Genomic DNA, 19,951 nt, shown 5'->3' on the forward strand with positions numbered 1-19,951 from the left:
AATGTCGAGAAAGAGAAAGATCGTAGATATTTTGCATTATTAAGAAATATTTGGGAATATTATTTAGAAATATTTGCGCGACTTTTCTAAATTGCATAAGGATTGTTGATTCGTTATGAGATCGATATTCAATTTTTTCTATCGCCACCCTCTTCACCAAATAGAATTCCAATTTCGAATTACATTATCAACAACCACCATTATCGTCGCATTATCGTCGTCATTCGCGTCGATTCTTCTCTGTAGAAAAATCCTCTCCAACTTTTTTCTGCGAGGAAAGAACGAACGTTCGTGGCGAACAATATCGTAAAACGCGAGGAAATCAGGTAGGTATTCCTCGGCCGGAAACGGTCTTAAAATTTAATAAGGCGAAACTGCGCGCGTTCCAAGGCGTCAATACGCTGGCGGATTACGAGGCCGAAGCGTAATATCGACGTACGAAGGAAAGAGAGAGAAAGGCAGAATTTTTCCACGTCGTCGATCGTGACTACGAATGCTATAGTTTAATTCTGACGAACGTGAATCCGCGTCTTCGACGTCGTTTACAAGCGTCGCCGAACGAGAAATTTTTCCGCCTTTTTAATATCGAGCCGCGTTCACAATCGTCAATACCGTTCTTCGATGCTTCCTGGATCTTCCTTTTCTTCTCTTTCTTTTTTTTCTTTTTTTGTTTTTCTCTTCCTATTTTATCTCTCGGTATTCTATAAAACGAAACGATCGCGGCATTGCGATGCAACTCTCAAGAAATTGAAATCGATTGGACGCAGAAAGTGTTGTTAAAAATGGCAGAGACTCGAAAGTCTTGGGAATTAAATTGGTTTGTTGTACTTAAGAAGCCGTAATAAAAGATCGATTTATGCAATCAGTTCCGGTTTGTAGTTATAAATTGATGTAACGAAGAGAATTCGCTGTGGGAAATGCAATTAATAAACAAATAATTACCAATTACAGTTAATATTTAATTGCCGTTATAAAAATTATTTAAATCACTACGTCGGATATTTCTATTGCTGTATATTTTTCCATATTACAGCGACGAATAATTACACGTATTGGTGACGAATAATTTGAAAATCCTATTAGATAATTGGAATCTTTCGCTTAATATAGTTTTTTGCTGATTTCAGGTGAACTTTGTCGTCCGCTGAACTGCAAGAAGAAGGACTTGTGTCTCCTGAAGGATACGTTCACCGCTGTGTGCGTGTCCAAGAAGGAACTTGAGAAATCAGGGTAAGCATTCGCACGTTGAAACGCATAAATCCGATAGATCCAAAATGCAAAAACATTCTGTCAGGCAACAGAATATAAAGCAATTTTTACGCAAAACAAACTCGAGTTCTCATAAATTTCATTAAAAATAGTTACCACGTTTATCTCCGATAACTGCCTCGTCTGATCCTCCATATCCCCGTTTTGGAATTCGAAATTCTAATTAGAAACTAACTAGCGTGAAACTTGAATGCCTCTCTGAACAGCGATTGACGTAACACAAACCCAGCAGAACGCGAAAATTTAAACCTATACATGGCGATTGCCAGCTGCTTCGCGAATTAATCGCTTATATGGTTAAAATCGTATTTGGAATACGAAGTCCAAAGAAAAGTTCACGTGTCTTCCCTACGATCTCGATTCATCCATAAAAAGAATACGAGAACTCGTATAACCGAATACCTTGCACGATCCACTCTACGAATTAACCAATGCTACACCGACCTCGAAGCCTATCTATAAAATCTACGAAATTCCTTTTCCCTTCCTCAGCGTGCCATCAAATTCCCCCAGAACACCTATTACAAGCCGAAACCTCTTAAAACTTGCAAAACTTACGCTGCAAAATATTCTCCGCCCCAATAACCAAACAGCTGCCAGCTCCGTAGATCCCATTCAATCCCATTTAATCGCGTCGAAAGTTTTCGACTTTCTGCTTTCTAACGCGGCAAGAGGCGAGGAGTATGGCGCGATCGAGGCGAAGTGCCACTCGAACTCGGAACATCGTTTCGCCGAGAAGAAATAAACAGGAAATAAACGGTTTTGTTTGAGGATCAGTCTCGTCGAATCGGCGGATTCGTTGACGCGGTCGCGACGGATGATTAATCGCGGCGATATTATCCATGGAACACGGCATTAAACCGTGCAGATCCTCGGCTGTTGTGGGTGGAGAGGAGGGTGCAGGGACGTTGATCATTGATTTCCGAGCGTGCTTATTGCCAGTTAACGGTGATTGCAGGTTTCCACGTGGATATGGAGGCATTCAGGCGGCCCCTGGAATTTATCTTGAACGGTCCGCGCGAGACATTAAACGGCCTTTCATGACCAATTAACGCGTAGAACGATCCGCGTACCCGATGCTCCTCTCTTCCTATACCTATGGGAGATACAGCATGAACAATCGCGAGCGAATTCGATCGTTTATAATTGGCGTATTATAACCGGGGAATATCACGTTTCTCGGATGCGTTGATTGGGATTCGGCGAAGTGCGAATCGCAGCGTGAAACGTGTCCCGGATCGATTACCGAGTTTGATACGTTTGTGAATTTGTTAGGACTAGCACGTTACCGTATTGATATTATTACAACGGAGTAAATTACGAATTGCTAGTTGTTAATGTTATTGCGTTCTCTTTGCGCGTTGATGAATTCTCTTAAATAACGGTGATGTGTTTGGTGATGAAACCAACGATGAAATTCGTAACTTCTGATTGGCATTTGGTGGTGGAATCTGTCGCGATATTTGATCATTTGGCGAATTTGTTGTAATTAGAGTGTTCCTGAATTGATAGGTATTGTTAGCGGAATTTGATAAGTTACGAATCGCTGGTTATCGATATTATTGTATTCTCTTCGCACATTCATAAATTCTCTTAATTAACAGTAGCAGGTTTGCTAATAAAATATGTAGTGATCAAGCAAGTTTATTAGGAGCTTGCGAATCGTGGTGTGAAATATGTTGAATTTCTTAGGTCGACAATTTTTCTTGGACCGAGATGTTATTAATGAAATTTTATCACCTACTATTGTAGTATGATAAAAGGTTAGTTGCCTATCCTCTTTCGTATGAAATTATGGAATTATAAAAGAGATCCTTCTGACACGTTGATCGTGGTCGTTTAGAATTATTTCAGTTTTTAAAAGACAGCCTGAGGCGATTTTAAACACCGCACAGAGGCTCGAAATTTAGTCGAAACGTTGCAAAATGTTTCCCAAACAATTTTCAACGTTATGTTGTAGCGATGAAAAGCAGCCCGTGGCTGCTGGAAATATTGTTCGAAACTCTCGTCAACGTCGTCCTAATGCTCGAAAAATACATCGAAGATAATAATTTTCATCTATCGTTATTTTACTCTAAAACATCGTTTAAACATCGTTGAACGTCGTTCGATGACACTAGAAACGTGGATTTCGCGAAACGGTTATTTCATCTTCGCAAGATGCATCTAAAATTCTTTTCTAATTTTCTTACTGTCTTCTTTTATCGCGTAAAATTTTATATTCTGCTGGAGATATTACGCGTTAAGGAGCAGAGAATGGTACAGATCGGCGAGTTCTCGCGTAAACGCGAGTCTCGCAGCATGAAACATGTTATGAGTAAAAATCTTCCATTGGACCGTGCAAACTGAACGTCGTTATCGACGATAGAAATTTTTCACACGGCCTCCTAGGAAAATTTCTCTCTTTCTGTCTCTCTTTACCACTCTCCTCCACCACCTCTTCTTCCTCTTCGTTTCGCACTCCATTCTACTCCGGCGAGAAATTATATTCGAAAGCGTTCCATTTTCCGTAGCCAGGGAAATCGCTTTTAACTTATTCCATTCCCAGAGTGCGACCCCGGTATCTTGACACAGTGGATCCGCTTAAATTTTTTAAATTCGCCAGACCTCTTTCACCCCGAGAACGCGAATCGAGGAAACCGGCTGCGTTGCCTTTAGCGCCACCCGATCTGCCTGATATTAAATCTGCTTTTAACCATTTTTACTTATTTTTGCTTAGATTAATCAATTGAAACGGTTTCAAATAACATGTCTGGATTTTCGGTATTTCTTGCGTGAGAGTTAGGCGCAGGAATTAATTCCATGTCTTTTTCGCAGAAACAGAAATCTTGTCTTATTAATTTTTATTTATATTTTTCGAGATTATGTAGGATGACTACGAAACATATTTCTACGCCGTAGTATTTATCATAGAATTTAACTCCCTAATTAATTAATTAGGTTCGTGATAATTAATTAAATTTCGTTCCATTTAATGGTACTTTCGTATGACCATAAAAACTTGACACTGAGAATGAAATATAAAAATTGGAAATGAGACGTTGGTAAGAAAAGCTAACAAACAGCTTCATTGCAAAGTAAGGTTGTAATTTCCGTACAAATACCCTGTTTTTGTAGCTGCTACGCGTATGGATTTGAAGATTTTAAGAACGTTAAATAGCGGCAAAATAAAAGCGCAACTTTCAGTGGTAAAATTTAGCGGAAAAAGCGCATTGCCTTGGCAAAAGCAATTGAAGAAGGATAACGCGGTTCAAAAGCTAGATCAAACACAGACCGTTTCTACTTGCTGGTTCTTCTTTTTTCAGAGACATCGTAATCCCGAAATCCCGGGTGGTTCAACAGAACCGACGAATGAGAACGGAAACTTCGGTTGACGCAGAGGACGACGATGCCTTCTTTGACTCTGAGGACGATGACGAAGATCAGGATGAATCCAAGTAAGTATTTAACATGTCGGCTTAAGTTAGCATCTACCCTCATCGTTAAATTATTATCCAGATTAGTGTAGTTAGTGAATTATTACGAATATTCGAAACTCGATATCGCTATTAAAATATTGCTGCTAGGTATTAATTATCTTTTATTATCGCGTTATCGACGAGGCGCGATATTAATATCAAATGAAATTAATATGAAATTAATGTGAAATTGAAAGGTTGTATCAAAGAGAGAGGATTGTTATTATCTCTACGTTATTTGTTTAATATTATTCAGATGAAATATTGCTTGAAACAATTACACATCTCGTTTTTATATTACAATATGAGATTTTATTGAATCGTATTTATTACACATTCGTTATATAGTTACATGTTATCGATTCTTTAGATGTATTTTATATTCCATGTTCTCGGTGTTTCATCGTCTTCCTTTCTTAATCAGATGACCAATGTGATTATTTTTCAATTAACGCGTTAACCGGTCCGTCGATAAAGCGTTAATGTATTTCAGTTGTCGCTTATTAATTTCACTATTGATTTAATATTTTGTAACAAGTTAACGAACGAAACTTTTAACAAGCCAAAATCTTATTAAAATTCCAGTTTGCAATGTTTCCAAAACATCGAAGATTTCTTACATACATAGATATATAAAGAAATTATAGATACAAATATGAAACCGTGTTTCCCCTCGTTCCCAAAATTTTCACCATTTTTACTCCGACCACTACATTAATTTAAAATTCTATTTTCCCGTTTTCTCGCCGAGAGCTGAAAGAATTTCGTTACGCTCGGCTAAATTACCAGAAAAAAGAAACGCGAGTTTTAATTAATTTATATCTCGAATGAAACACTTGTGCAAGATGAAAATCAGCCGAATGACAGACGAGTCTCTGACGAGAAGAAATAACACGTTCGAGCGACTCGAAGCAAAGATAGAGAATCCGGTGAAAAATTGGAACGACGACAGACTATTTTCGTCAGTTTCCAAAAGTTGAAGAAATTTCTTTTCGTAACACGAACCAGTCCGAAAAGTTCGCACCTGGCCTGGTTATTAGAAGAGAAGAAGACTTCAATTTCAAGGTGGGAAGTGAAAAATCTACTTCCGCCGTTGTTTTTCCCTGGGCGCGTAAAGTATCTTCCGCGAAAGCAACAAACTTTCAACGTCGAGAATAAAACACCTGGATCGCGATATCGAAAGTTTTAGTCTTCGAATAATACGAATTTTCTACGTTTATTTTCTTATAAGACTCGAAAAGAATTAAATAAAAGAAAGGAGAAGAAAAAACGAACGTTTATCGGTGGAATTTATTTCAATTTCTTCGCGAGTTATGTGATGGCAAATAAAAAATGAATAGAAAAGAATGCGCTCGTGTGCGTACACTGAGCGATTATGTGGTAAAAAATAAAGAAATTCTGTGTAACGAATAGTCGAATAATTCGGTTTAATTGGTTTCTCTGTTCCATGTCGCGTAAGTCGTATTGTATTTTGCTAAAACGAGGATAAAACATTAAACAAATAGAAGAAGAATGCAAAACAAAAAGAGAACAAACACGCGTGTAAAGGGAGAAATAAAATGCGAAATGGTAGGAAAGGAGAGAAACGTGAAATGGACGAGTAGCAGACGCGGTCTCTGTTTCGTTTTTCACGAGACATTAAGCTGGAATTATTGGTTTCACCGGTTCTCTCTGCGTGTCGAACGCAAACCTACTACCCCATGGGGCACGATGGAATAAAAGGCTACCTTTATGGGTCACGTTTTCACGGATGCGTGCCTCTTAAGTTTCAATGCGATCATCCGCACCTGAAAAAAGTGCCGTGCCTTAGTTTCCACCTCGAGTGCTCCGTTTGATGGTTTTCATAGCGTGTGGAAACGAGTTCCGAGAATTTTTTCGACACAGGGAAACGGATAGGTTTCGTGGAAACTTTTTAATTAGTCGTTTGTGGAAGAATTTTTTTTTTTTTTCTTTTTTTGGGGTGAGATGACTCGGACATCTTTGGATATATTTTACTAATTAATAATTTGTAGTTGTAGAGTGTGTTAGGTGTTCAATTATCGCGTACAACTTTCAGTTTTGTTATATTTCCATTTTTATATGAGATGAAGCTATTTTACACAGACGAAGCTCGTTTTATAGAAATGAAATTAAAAAATGAAACATGGAATATTCTTGACAAATGTATTCCTTTATAGACAATCGTCTAAGGATTCTTATCGTTCTACGTATTTTTCTACATTCTCGAGAATTTCGGTCGACCTACTGTCTTTCATATTTTCATTTTGTACAAAAGGAAGCTTCCAACGCAAGAAACAAGCTAATAACGATCCAAAAAATCGATGTAAATTTCCAAGACTTTCGTACAGTGCCGCAGCTCCAATGTCTGACCATACACGTTCTCTACTACTGAAACTACCTCGACATATCCCTACTATATAATGGATGACAACGAACCGTGCAGCAATTTTTCCTGTATACAATATATTTAATAATTCAACGCACTTCTACCATAAACAATAACCATCTGACACGTTTCATTTCTTTGCTAATTTCCTATTTTAAGATCATGTCTGAATAAGTCCTAAACCATCAGATACATACGACATTGTTAGCGATCCAATTGTTGTTAATGCAACGAGTTGCTGCAAAAAGAACGATAACGTTCACGACTTAAACTCCCAAAACACGTAGCTACATCACGAATGATGAAATATGCAAGACGAGGGACGTAACAATTTCGCGTCGACTAAGAGAGAGCCATGACCAAATTCGATATTGTCTCGAAACGAGTCGGATTCCCCTGAAATTCAGACAATCCCGTATCCGTGTACACGTACGAATACACGGTACAACTGTGCGAAAGAATAAAAAATGAATTTCGAACGACACCGCTGAGGACCGGAAGAAGAATAACACGGAAATAGAGGTGAGCGTTGTTGGAGGAACACGTGAAACCGGATGCGTTTACTTTAGCGCGAAGCCACGTCAAACAGGAGTTACCCCGACGTTTTCTGACGAGGATATAGGAAAAGTGAGGGTAAGAGGGTGGGAGAGAAAGAGAGAGAGAAGGTTTCGAAAGGGAGCTTGGTCGCAGGAGAAAGAAAAATTCCACGGGAAAAACAGCTCAGACGGAAGATGAACGAACGGAGAAAAGGGCAGGTAGAAAAAGCCAGCGTTGCCAGCGAAACATTTCTTCCTACTTAAATTTGCACGAGCGAGCAGAGCAAAGAGGGTTTTCCATCCACAGTCTCCCACTTTGTTCCTCTCTCTTCTTTTTTTTTCAATATTTTTATCCTGTATTCCTCCCCCGTTTTCATTCTTCGCCCCCTTTTTCACTACTCCTGTTTCATTCCAAGCGTATCCTTCGGAAATTCCACCTGGAACGTCGTGAAAGATGAGCGAGAAACGAGCCTAATTGCACGGTAATGTGGCGAACGATGATGTCTCACGCGAACGCCATCTCATTACCGTAAGCATAGCTTGTACGTTGTATTATCCAACAGACGTGTCTGTTTTTAACATTAGAACAAACTCGTTGACATAACGGAATTTCAGATTTCCTATTTTTGCTATTACCAAAGGCAAAATTAATTTTGATAATTATTTTCGATAGCAATTTTCAAATTCTCTAGAACCCACAAAGAGCCGAATAATCGATTTTGTTCAGAAATGACCAGTGGTCTCCGTATATGTTATAAAACATGGTAATCTGCTACATCACCATCGGGCGTAAACGTCTGGTTAATTTTTGGATCGACGTTGCGTGGTAGTGTCCGACCAGGCACGGTTTTATTGTACTCGCCCGGAGATCCGCTGACCTGTTCTACTTGTCACGCGCAGTCGAACGCGCGATTTCATTGTGCTCGAAGGTGTTTAATGGTTTGTTCTACTTGTCGGCCGGTGTACCGCGCCAAGCTTTTGTTCCGTTTAAGGGCTTAAACTGGAAAGCTGTGACGTGTTTTTATGGACGATCCTCGCGCAGGGGAAGATAGAATGTTCGAGCTGAATATTGAAATTTCCGTTTTTTTGTCCAGTCGTTAGGTTACAAAATGCGATGTTTCGATATTTCTAATGCGATAAAAGAAACCAATTCTAAGAAAATTAAAATTGGACGTAATTAAAAAATGAGCCAAATATATACTAAAAATTTGAAATTATAATTCAGTAAGAATTACCCAAACAATATTGGAAAATTTGGTAATTATGCAGTTCATTGACTCGTCCCAATTTTTAGTATTTGATTCTAGTCTTCCTTTTCCTTTCTATTCTTTTTCATGGAACAATTTTTTAAATTTGACGTTTAATCAATGAACTGATAAAAGCTATTAGGTTCTCCGAAAAGTTTCTTTCGTTTCATAAAGTGATAATAGATGAATAACAATTTCTGTTTTATATTATTTTATTGAATCAGGTATGATCCATTTCGTTATATTTCTATTATTACGTTCGTGCATAATTCAATAAACTAATATAAAATAAAAAAAACATCGTGCATCTATTATTTCCTTATAAAAAGAAAGAAACTTTTCGGACAACCTAATATATTAGTTTCTCAAGCTGTGCCCACTAATGTCTTAATTTCGTAATAAAGCAAAGCTTGCTAAAAGCGACTGGAGAAAGTTTACTGTAAATTGCGTAATTTTCGCAAAAATTGCTAACTTCGACAAATTCGCGTACTCGTGTATATGTTTCACATTTCACGTATCCGTTTTAAAACGTCGTTGCAACGAACGTCAGTGTCTCCTTTGTTACCAAAAAAGAATCTTCTAATGGAAATCCACGACAAAGGGGTCGGTGTAGGTCACGTGGAAGACTGGCGAGCACGTACGAGCTTTAACGTCGCCAGAAAACTGTACCGAGGATCGTTAACGAGGAGCGGTCGCTTATCCGCGCTCCTAATGTGCCTTTGTCCACTGGCACGCGACTTTTCCGGCGAATTCCGCGGCATTGCCCGGATTCCTCCTTGTTCTGTACGATATACGAGGAAAAATTATAATAACAGCCTGAAAAATTTCAAGCTTCTGTTGTATGCAAATTATTTTTGAATTGTACGCGGAGTTATCCACCAGTTGGTAAAATATTTTGACCAGAAGTTTATTAAATATGCGCGAATATTTTTACCGCGATCCTCAAGTAGAATATCTCCGAGTAATGCAATTAAGACGAGGGCTATTGAAATTACCTAAATATAGTCGACTTTATTATGAGCGGATGATGCAAAATGTCAACAGTTTTCAGTAGAAGAGAATAGAGATTAAGAGTTTTTCATTTTTACATTTAATTTAATTTCCAAACAAAGAGGCGGTCTCTCTTTTGAAGCTCTCGAGAACCTTCAACCCAAAGAAGAGAATTATTACCGGCACGTTATGGTCGTATCTCACCTCCATTGGCGTTGCAATTGCTTTATTTAATTCCATAATAATAAATTCCATAGTAAGTAAAATAGAAAGTGATACAACAAATGATTAAAAAACATATTGCAACCCAGAAGGAATAATTATTATGTACGAATATACGTATGTATATGTATGTCGGGTTCACATTATGATCAGAGTTAGGGACGTGTAATGAATATTCTCTGCAATTAGCCATCATTGTTATGCAATCGAGGTAACGTTGATTAGCACAAGAGTATTACAGAATCGACAAGTAACCGCGGTGATTAGACACTAATGACAATGGTCTTAGGTTCGATAACGAATCCGCGATCAACGGGATAGCAAGTATACTCTCTTCCAAAGTCTAAGTCGGACTCGTAGCTAAAAACGTGAAGTATCCACTGATCGTAAAGACGTTGTTTTACTCGCTGATGAGGTCGCACGAGAATATTCTCCGTCACGGTGATGCTGCAGAAGAAAGCTACGATGGGGTGTGTCTCAGGGCACGAGATCATCGGATTCGTCGAGAACAACCCTCGTTCGAAAAGTGAGGGAAATGGACGTTGCTGTTAATTGGTTAATTTCCATATTTGTGGTTAGAGAAAGATGTTAGCTGCCCTTGAGAGAAAGTTGCTAGCGGGAAGCGTCGTTCGTGAGAAAAGCAGGTTTCCCATATCTTCCCGTAGTAGGTGATAGATTTAGAGACTGTTAGGGTAAAGACTGTTCGTCTGTTTGAAGGACCTTAGTTAACTAAATCCTAAGATTTATAGCGGATCCTCAGCCTAGCTGGACATGTACTGTGAAGATGCATCGACATCTGATAATCATCTTGCCCGAAGAATAGGGTCTGTGTGTGGCGCGCCACGGGGCAGAAATCATTGGAATATTTACTGTGGAGTGTCGCTACAACTATTCTTTTTAAGGAGAGCTATACAATTACTCTATACCTCTATTAGGTAAAAACGTTCATCCCGTGACCGCGGCTACGTTCGGCGACTAATTGTCGCCTCGAGCCCAAGTTCATCATCGCAAATCTCGGACGAGTATAATCGGGTTAACTTATAAAGATTAAAGTATTGGGGATTTTCCAAAGAATTCCAAAGGGAGGACCCGGTGTCCTTTCATCTACGACATATATATAATCTTGAAAATAGTCCTAGAAAGTTGTATGTGTTAGTTAGCAGTAATTTAATTAACGATGAAGTTAAAGAGCAATTGTATTTAGAATTTTATTTGAAAGTTGATCGGAGAATGTATGAAGAAGAATAGAGAGGAGAAAACAAATGACTGACACAAAGCATAGGAATCGAAAGAGGAATTGTTTTTGAAACGATCGAGAAACATAGTGTGAACGAAACAGGCTCGATTCTGCCCGACGACTAAAGGATATTCTCCGTTGGTCTAAAAGCGGATTTTAGCGAGCTTCGCTTTCCAGTTCACAGGAACGATCCTGGCTGCCCCATTTTCAGACGAGTTGTGTTCTACCATTCTCCTTTTACGCATCCCTTTGTTATAATTAACGGAACGCACGCCTTTCGAAAACGAAAGTTTCGCCCGACCGTGGAATATTGCTCTTTCACGATCACGCGTTTTTCTTCTTAAAAATAATCCAAACTCAATATTATTCGATTAGACGATAGTTTCGAAATGAATAAATGCACAAAGCTCTGATGATTGAGAAATAGCAAAGGAATAGAATACTCGGAAATATTTTCAAAAATTAATAATACAAATGGAAATATGGATCGGTGAGAATATCAACGAATGGAATATTGAACGAAAATGCTTTAGAATTCTTAAATAAAATCGGTATATAAATCTAAGGGAAAGAAACGATAAGAGATGAAAATATTTGTAAAAATTGGATGGAATATCGATCGGCGGAAATATTAACGGGAGGATAATCGGAATTCCGTCGACGTATCAGCAGAATGTTTTTTACTGGCGAGCTGATTGCAGCTAATAAATATAAATCGTTTAATTTCCGAATAGAAATCGCAGAAAATTTTAGCGGTGGCCATAAATCGGCGATCGTAAATGATCGCGCGTAAACACGGATATAAAATGGGTCGTGATTTCTTATTTTCGCAGACGGATCTTAGAGTTTGAGCGTGAGACGCGTTATTGCTAATAAATCATTTTATTATTCTTGCCAAATAACGTCCGCTACGTTTATCGCTCTTTACAACATAAAATACGACAGATACGCAAGACAATTCCATAAATTTTACCAATCGCCAGATCTAACATTTATTTCGAAATTTCTATTTACAATCAGTGTTATAACAAATTGTATTACTTTCGATCGTCGATCACTGTATTTACTCCATTTTATCGTTTATGTGAAAGAAGGAAACATTTTTCAACTTTTCCCATAAACGTGCTTCCTTGTTCAAAAATTTCGAACATTCCCTTCATTTTGAACGAAAGAAAATCTTTCCCTACGTTCCCTGAAAAAGAAAAAAAAGACAAGAATACCAATTACAATCATAACTTTCGGTGCTAAATATAATCAAACTAAATTGGCGTAATTTTAGCATAAAAATAAAAAATAATACAGCGTAAATGAACAAGATTAAATATAATAACGAAACATTTGCTTACTTAACAAAGCCATTACTCCCTTTGAAATCGCAACGTGCCAAACTTTTCCACCGTAACAAGTTTTCCAACTTCTACTAATCACATTTACAACGACTATTATTATTCTTAATTATCCCCTCCACCGGTCAATTACATTTAATTCGCCGAATCGTTTATCAAAGGATTCCAGCGAACCACGTTTCCCGCTCACAATTTACAGTTCAGTAGAAGTCCTTAAAAGCACCGTGAACAGAGAAAATAACGCGTCCATTCCTGGAGACCGCCGGAAACGCGGCGAACACTCGAAAGACGTCGCGGAGTTCCTTTAATGCCCGAAGTTATTCCCGGTCCCACCGTAAAGGATAGTTTCCTTTCCTCTTCCCTATTTTGCTTCTCCTGGCTCGATTCCTTCCGGGAACGAGAAAGGGGAAAAGGCTTTCGGCCCGGCGAAACGTGTATTTACGATTCCCCGTACGGGAACGAACATCCGGCTATCGATACCGTTTCCACTTCTCCTTCCTTCCCAAGCGAAACAATCCTCGATACGTTGAAACGATAGTGCGAGCAGAAAATGAAATTTTATAAACATCGCGATGCAACGGCCGTTGGTCGCGCTCGTACGATGCTCCTGTGCGCTCTTTGGTCCTTGGAATTGCCTAATAGATGCATCGATATGGTAAACTCGATATTTCCGACGATTCTTTTTCATTATTCTTCTTCTTTCTTTTTGTGTTTTTCTATGTTTTCTTCGCTTCTCGCGCGTGTTGCATTTTATTTTATTTTGGTTTGTTGGTTTTTGGTAAATTAGTTGATTGGATTTACGTAGAGACTGGTAATACGGAGGATTGTAAAGATTTAGAGGTTTTAGGTATTCCGTGAGGGGAATAGAAAGCATTCGATATCTTGTTCTGTTTTTTCTTTTTTTTTTTTTTTGTCAGTTATTAGTAGATGTTACTAATATCGCAACGCGAGTATCGCACAATTCGAAAGATAAAAGAAGCAGCGGACTGTGTTTCCATAACAAATATGTCAAGTTTCTCACAAATGAAAGATTACATTTTACATGGAGGAAGTATAATTTTAAATTCCAGATTGATCGAACATTTTCATCAAACGTTTTCATGACACAGCGCGACATTCATTTCATGACATTTTCATTTTATTTTTTAACACGTTGTATAATCCGTATACAACATGTATCGTACATGTAATATTTTCCTACGTTTTGAAGATGGATCCCTTTACCGATAAAAAGTATCGCTATTTTCTGTTTTACAAATAAATCAGAAAGTTTATAAATATCGTGTATCTACAGTTTAGTAGAATAACAAAATATATCCGCACAAAGAAGCTTGGACTGTACGTGCGCGTCGAGAGGAAATAAAAATAATCACTCGCAAAGAGCGGAAACGACTTTTTCCACCTTCAATACGATTTCCATTATTCCCATCAAGAATAGACTGTTTGGTCGATTTGTTTCGACGATCGAACGCCGTAAAAATTCCATTATTACAGCCCCCTGGAAATTCATTACAATCGGAACGCATGCGGCCACGCGTATCGTTCAGCGCAACGAAAATCGCGGCGATAATGGAATTTTTATGATCCCAACTCGCGAGCCTTGGCGAAGCTTTGGGATAACTGCGCGATATTCAATGCGATGGCTATCCACCGAGAACCTTGAATTATTCTGGGAAATCGTCATGTGCGGAAACTTTCGAGAGAATTATTCAAAAGTTTCGAATGTGATCGTGGGAAAAGCCGCGAATTTCAAAATGTACAGTATACGTGTAGATTTTTTGTACGTCTCGTTGATATAAAAGGGATTATTGAAACAAAGATTTAATGACTTTTCCTGCGTTTTATGCTATGTCTCTTGGAGCACGGTAACTCTTTCGTTTGGTTTGCGCGATAGGACCATTTATAACGGCCATTCTCTAACTACTTTGAACAGTAAAATATTACTTCGTTTATTACTTTCAGACTAGAAGTAGAGGAGTAAAAGCCGAATTAAGAAACTTTCAATCAGAGAAAATGGAAGAGATTTCAATACTTTAGAACCTAGAATTATATCCATAGAACGACTGGGTAGAATAAACTAAAAATAGAAAATAGGACATGTTACATTCTCTGTTACTTCCACAAATAATGAAAGAAAGTCTGAATTAAGAAACTTTCGATCATGCAAAATTAAAAATATTATAATACTTTCAGGCGGTATACTACGCTGAAAATAGAAAATGCTACTTCTTAAATATAATTAGAAATATTACTTGCAGATCGAAAGTGGTGGAATAAGACCTAAATTATGCAACTTTTAATTGGAGAAGAGCGAAGAAATTTCAATACTTTCAATACTATTTCGAATTGTATTCTTACGATTGGAATTTGTTAAGGTTATTCGGTGTGTGTGGAATTAAAGAAACGCGTGGGTAAATTGTAAGGTATTGTAAGTATATATATACTGTAAATATTAAAGTACAAAGTGTGGAATACAATGTAAGCTGGTCCAGATCCTCACGCTAGCAATGTTACCCTGAGACTAAAAGACCCTGAAGCCAACGTCGCACATGTACCGCTTATGGTCTGTCATCGACGCATTCTTTTGTCTATGCGCTATCGATGACCTTAGCGCTTGAGTAAACCGAAGACCAGATGTAGAGTTTTCTTAGAAGTGGCGATCACTTCAACAGAATTAGCCAGTATAATGCTGCCCTGTTAAGCCAAAAATCATTACTGCCAGATAGCACTGGTTTATCTATACGTATGTCAAATAAGAAAGCCGTATCTGCATTGAAACTTGAAGATACAACAGTTTATGTACGCGAAATCGATGTCTGGTTGTTGAATAGTAAAAGTCCTTTTTCTCAAAAATCACCTTTTGACTGGATACGTCTTTTTGTATTAAGACGGCAGACTATACGCTGAAGGTAGAAAGAAAAATTCTTAGGGGAGGATTCCCATGTGACAATGATAAAAGCGAGTCATTTTTATAAATTGTGTCTTTTGTGGAGACGGCTAATTATCAGCTATTTGAGACATTGGACCTTTTTGGGATGTAAATGTAGTCTTGAAGCACAAAAGTAGTCTTTTCCTATTTCAATTCTTCTTATCGTTTACTAACAGACATCCACGCTGACTAGTCGATTAAACAATTTCGGACAAAGCTTATTCGCTTCGTTAGAAACGTCCCCAGAGATTGAACCTGAAATTCCTATTTAATTACTCACTTGCATTTTCTTAAACGATACAAGCTCAATTTATCCGACGAAAGAAGTAAATTTTTCTTCTAAACGTTGCAACATTTCAATTTTTCATATTTCAAAAATAAGTTCAATCACAGTGTGAACCATCTGGCCTTAAGAAAAATTCCTCACTTTTGCGTTCTCACGACAGTGACAGATTCTACGCTACTCGCCAACGATGGATGCATCGTCGAAGATGATCAAAAGACTCGTATAATATACCTACAGCAAACGAGAAGAGTAACTGTAATAGAAAAATAGAATTTACACTTCAAGGCTATTTACATCGCAAAAACATCTAGTCCCACATAGCCGGTAGTTATTGTACAAAAATATTCATGGAAATCGCTTGATTTTATTGCCAGTACACGAGAATCGCTCATAAAACGACTAAAAGTATTCCAGCTGAGGCCAGAAATAGTGGAGTGGAAACCTAATTAAATTAAGAAACTGTCGATCAGGGAAAATTAATGAGATTTCGATACCTTCCTTGTGACCTAGAATTATATTCTCGAAAGCGGCTCGGTTAATACACTGAAAAGTACAACGTAATGAAGAAAAATTCCGACGAAACGTCGTTTCGACAGCGGCTGGCAACGGAGTACGGTTCCGCTGGTCGTTTCTGGAAAGTGGAACGACGTGGTAGCAAGGACAAATGGCGGAAAGAGTATCTTCAGTCGATAAGCAGCCAGGTAATGCGATGATGGACGAGCATCAGGGATCCGTGGTGCGCATTTTGTCACCGTTTCTCGAGCCCTTCCACGACGAGAGGCCTTCGTCTCGTCTTTATTGCCGAGTAAGCTTCGCTCGTGCCCGAGGTGAGCCCTCGTTTCTTCGTCATTCTTCGTCCCCCCTTCCTCTCTCTTTCTCTCTCATTTCGACTCTCGTTCCTCTTCATCGCAGCTGAATTGGCAGCTCGTCGAAACAAACGGCATGTAAAATTGCACTCGGCAGTGCCGAGCTCGCGGTCACTGGACTCTTTATCGATTTAAAAAGCCTCTTCTTGCCTCGTGGAAACCTTGTCACGTTTTCGGGACAAGAGGAAAATCAATCCTGTTCTTTTACTGTTCGCCCGAGGCGTGAATAATTGGAAATGGACTGGATGTCAGGGTTATTCAATGGTCTTCTTAGCTTCTTGCATTTACGTGACGAGATGAAGTGGTAGCTTTTTTATCTCGGTTGATTCTTTGATATTTTGGACTGTCAACTGGGTAGCTTTTTTTTTAGTGGATAGAGCACAGGGTATTTATTCACATTTGTATCTTTGTGAGTATAAGTAAAAAGAGTGGAAGAAATAATAATTGTTTTATCTCCGGGAAGAATTTCTAATTTCCTATGAAATTTTTGGACTATTATCTTCTCTGTTTGTAAACAACTGTGTTATTATAAAGCGTATCCACTGAAACTTTTATTCCACACATTTTAACATAAATTGGAAACTTTTATTCTCGTAGAGGAAGAAAAATTCCAGATAACAAGAACATTTATTTTGCTTTGAAAAAGTTAAAGCCGAGTGTTCTTACTGATCTTAGGACGAACATTATCCAATAAAAGTAATTTGGAAGATACGATATATTACTCTTTGCTTTTTCCTCTCTCCAGTTGTCCTCTTCTTCTTAGTAAAATAAAACAGTTATATATCTATAAAAATCAGAAGTTGCTTTCTCTTCTGTACTTATCCTGCTTCCAATTGCTTAAATAACGCTAATTAAGAACTAATTCTAATTTAAGAACTAACTCTCATATTTTTACCTTAAAATATCTGTTAAAAAGCTATACGATCCTTTTTAGGACTTTTGTTAACGCAATGCAAAGTAACAATTGTAACTAAACTTTTACGACACGGTAAATAAATTTTATTTATAAATGTTAACAGTTTCGTTCGATCTCTGCTTTCAACACGTTCAATGCGGCACACAAAATCGAAGGGAGTCCCTGGTGGCGGAAATCGATTTTTCTATACCGTGTATCCATTTATCCAGGCGTCATCCGCAAGGAAAATAGGAAATCCCGATGACGCGTACGTTCACGTCTTCCACATTGAACGTGTTAGGTTCGAACACTGAAACGAAACAGATGAAACGAAGAACGTTCGAACAGAGTAAAATATTTTCACTTCTATAAACTGAATATACAAAAGACGAAGATCGATAGATATTTAATGACATATAAACGTTCGAACGACTAGTATAATCTGAATTATACGATATATATTTCCTCTATTTGCACGAGACAAAGATAGAATCCAATATTCATCTCTACATAAAAAAAAAAGAAAAAAAGGAAATCTTGAGATAACGTTTTCAACGGATGAATCGAATTCCTTTGATTTCTTTGGGTCGCATCAAGAGGAATATCGTGACGTGCTGAAAAATTACAGGAGACACTTGTACGAGCACGGTTGAGGACGACATTACAAGCGTCGTAAATTTCGTGGTACCGTGGAAGATTAATTTCTACCTGTCCTGTGGCCGCTGCGGAAAAATTTAACTCGTCCTAGACGTCGTAAACAGAAATTTCTTTGAAAGTGCAACGCGTTGGAACATTCCTCTCTTGTTAAAAGTAACGAAGAAACAGTTTTTAAAGTGTTTGAAGTAAGTGATTAGGATCTTCTATTCGTTTTCTTGTCAAAATCTCGATCAGAATTTACAGCTTGGTAGGAAAGTAAAAATTAAATTTCCCTCGATAGTGTTTGATTACGCGTCGACCTACTCTACTCTGTAGTCGACGTAGCGTTAATTATAAGACTGTTCTACTTGAGAACGCCTATTATCTCGTTAAAAAATATGCGATATATCGTATTCGCTGTCGTTTCATATTTTTCCTATGTTCTATTATCTTGACGAGTCTACGATACTGAATTATTTAAAAAATAGCATTATTAAATTTTAACGTATGGAAACATTTGTTAGATTCGTTTGTAACTCGCAGGAGCGAGAACGATCCTAATTAGCCTTTTCGCGGCATAACGAAGCGAAGACTTACACCAAACGAACAACAGAGAAAATAATTATTTACTCGACAAAATTTCTCCCACTTCCCATCAAACGTACAATATCTTGCCGGTCTCTCACAAGCGATAAATTTTAACACTTTCGTTACTCATTCTACATAATGATATGTAAAATACAGGATTCATAATGCGCCGTATCTGACTTGTCCGAGTTTACTTTACTCTCATGCTACACTGACACAGGATTAAAATTAATATTTGATTCCATAATGGGACCAATTTCATCGATAACAAATACTGATCCCCAGATATCGAATTAAAAAATCAATATCCCTTCCTCTTCATCGACTAACAAAATACACACACACACACACACACACACACACACACACATATATATATATAATCTTTTATTTTGCAACCAAAGAAACTTCTGATCAATGAATAACGCAATTCTATGAACGAATTGAAATAAGAGGAAAAATTAGAGAAACAGCTGGGCGGAATTTATCGACGAACGCCGAATTACCTGTATATAGGGGTACAGGATTAACAGCGGGCTCATTTCGAGCGGAAACCGCGTGTTTGCGCGCGGAAACGTATCGACGAGCCACCGTGCGAATTAGTCTAGCCGATTGGATTCCTTGCTGCCCTTTGCCGTCTCTCTGTGCACGCGTCTCGGCCAATGACACTCGCACGAATTAGGCTTTGCATCGTCGTGTATGCGTGTCCCTAACCGGACGCCGAAATGAATGCCGCTACATGCAATTCCGACTGCAATAGACTGCGGTCTCCAAGCGTATTTTGCGGCCATGCCTGCCACGCGCTCGCGGGACCTAGTTAATGCACTGTCGCCCGGTACACTGTGCGCTGTTGGATTCGGTTTCGGTTGTTATTCGTTAATCGATCCCTACGAACGACCGATAAATCGCCACTGTATGCTTTATTTCGATGTTCGTATTGTTATGTTTCTCGTTTCGCTGAAACGGCTGGCAAAAGTTGCGAGAAAGTTGAAGCGATGTTAATCGATCGTTGCGAATGAACGAAAAATTACGCTTGTACTAAATTTTTAAAAATTTGGAA

General features: G+C 38.3%; 1 protein-coding gene across 1 annotated transcript in view; it reads left to right on the top strand.

Annotated features, from left to right (window-relative positions):
* Positions 1-19,951, top strand: part of LOC132909782 (proteoglycan Cow) — a 230,102-nt gene that overhangs the window by 166,099 nt on the left and 44,052 nt on the right. The window contains exons 3-4 of the mRNA XM_060964873.1: positions 1,128-1,230; positions 4,575-4,706. Coding sequence (XP_060820856.1) covers positions 1,128-1,230; positions 4,575-4,706 — 235 coding nt within the window. The remainder of the gene's footprint in view (positions 1-1,127; positions 1,231-4,574; positions 4,707-19,951) is intronic.

Source organism: Bombus pascuorum, chromosome 8 (genome assembly GCF_905332965.1).
Source record: "Bombus pascuorum chromosome 8, iyBomPasc1.1, whole genome shotgun sequence".
NCBI classification, from domain to species: Eukaryota; Metazoa; Arthropoda; class Insecta; order Hymenoptera; family Apidae; genus Bombus; species Bombus pascuorum.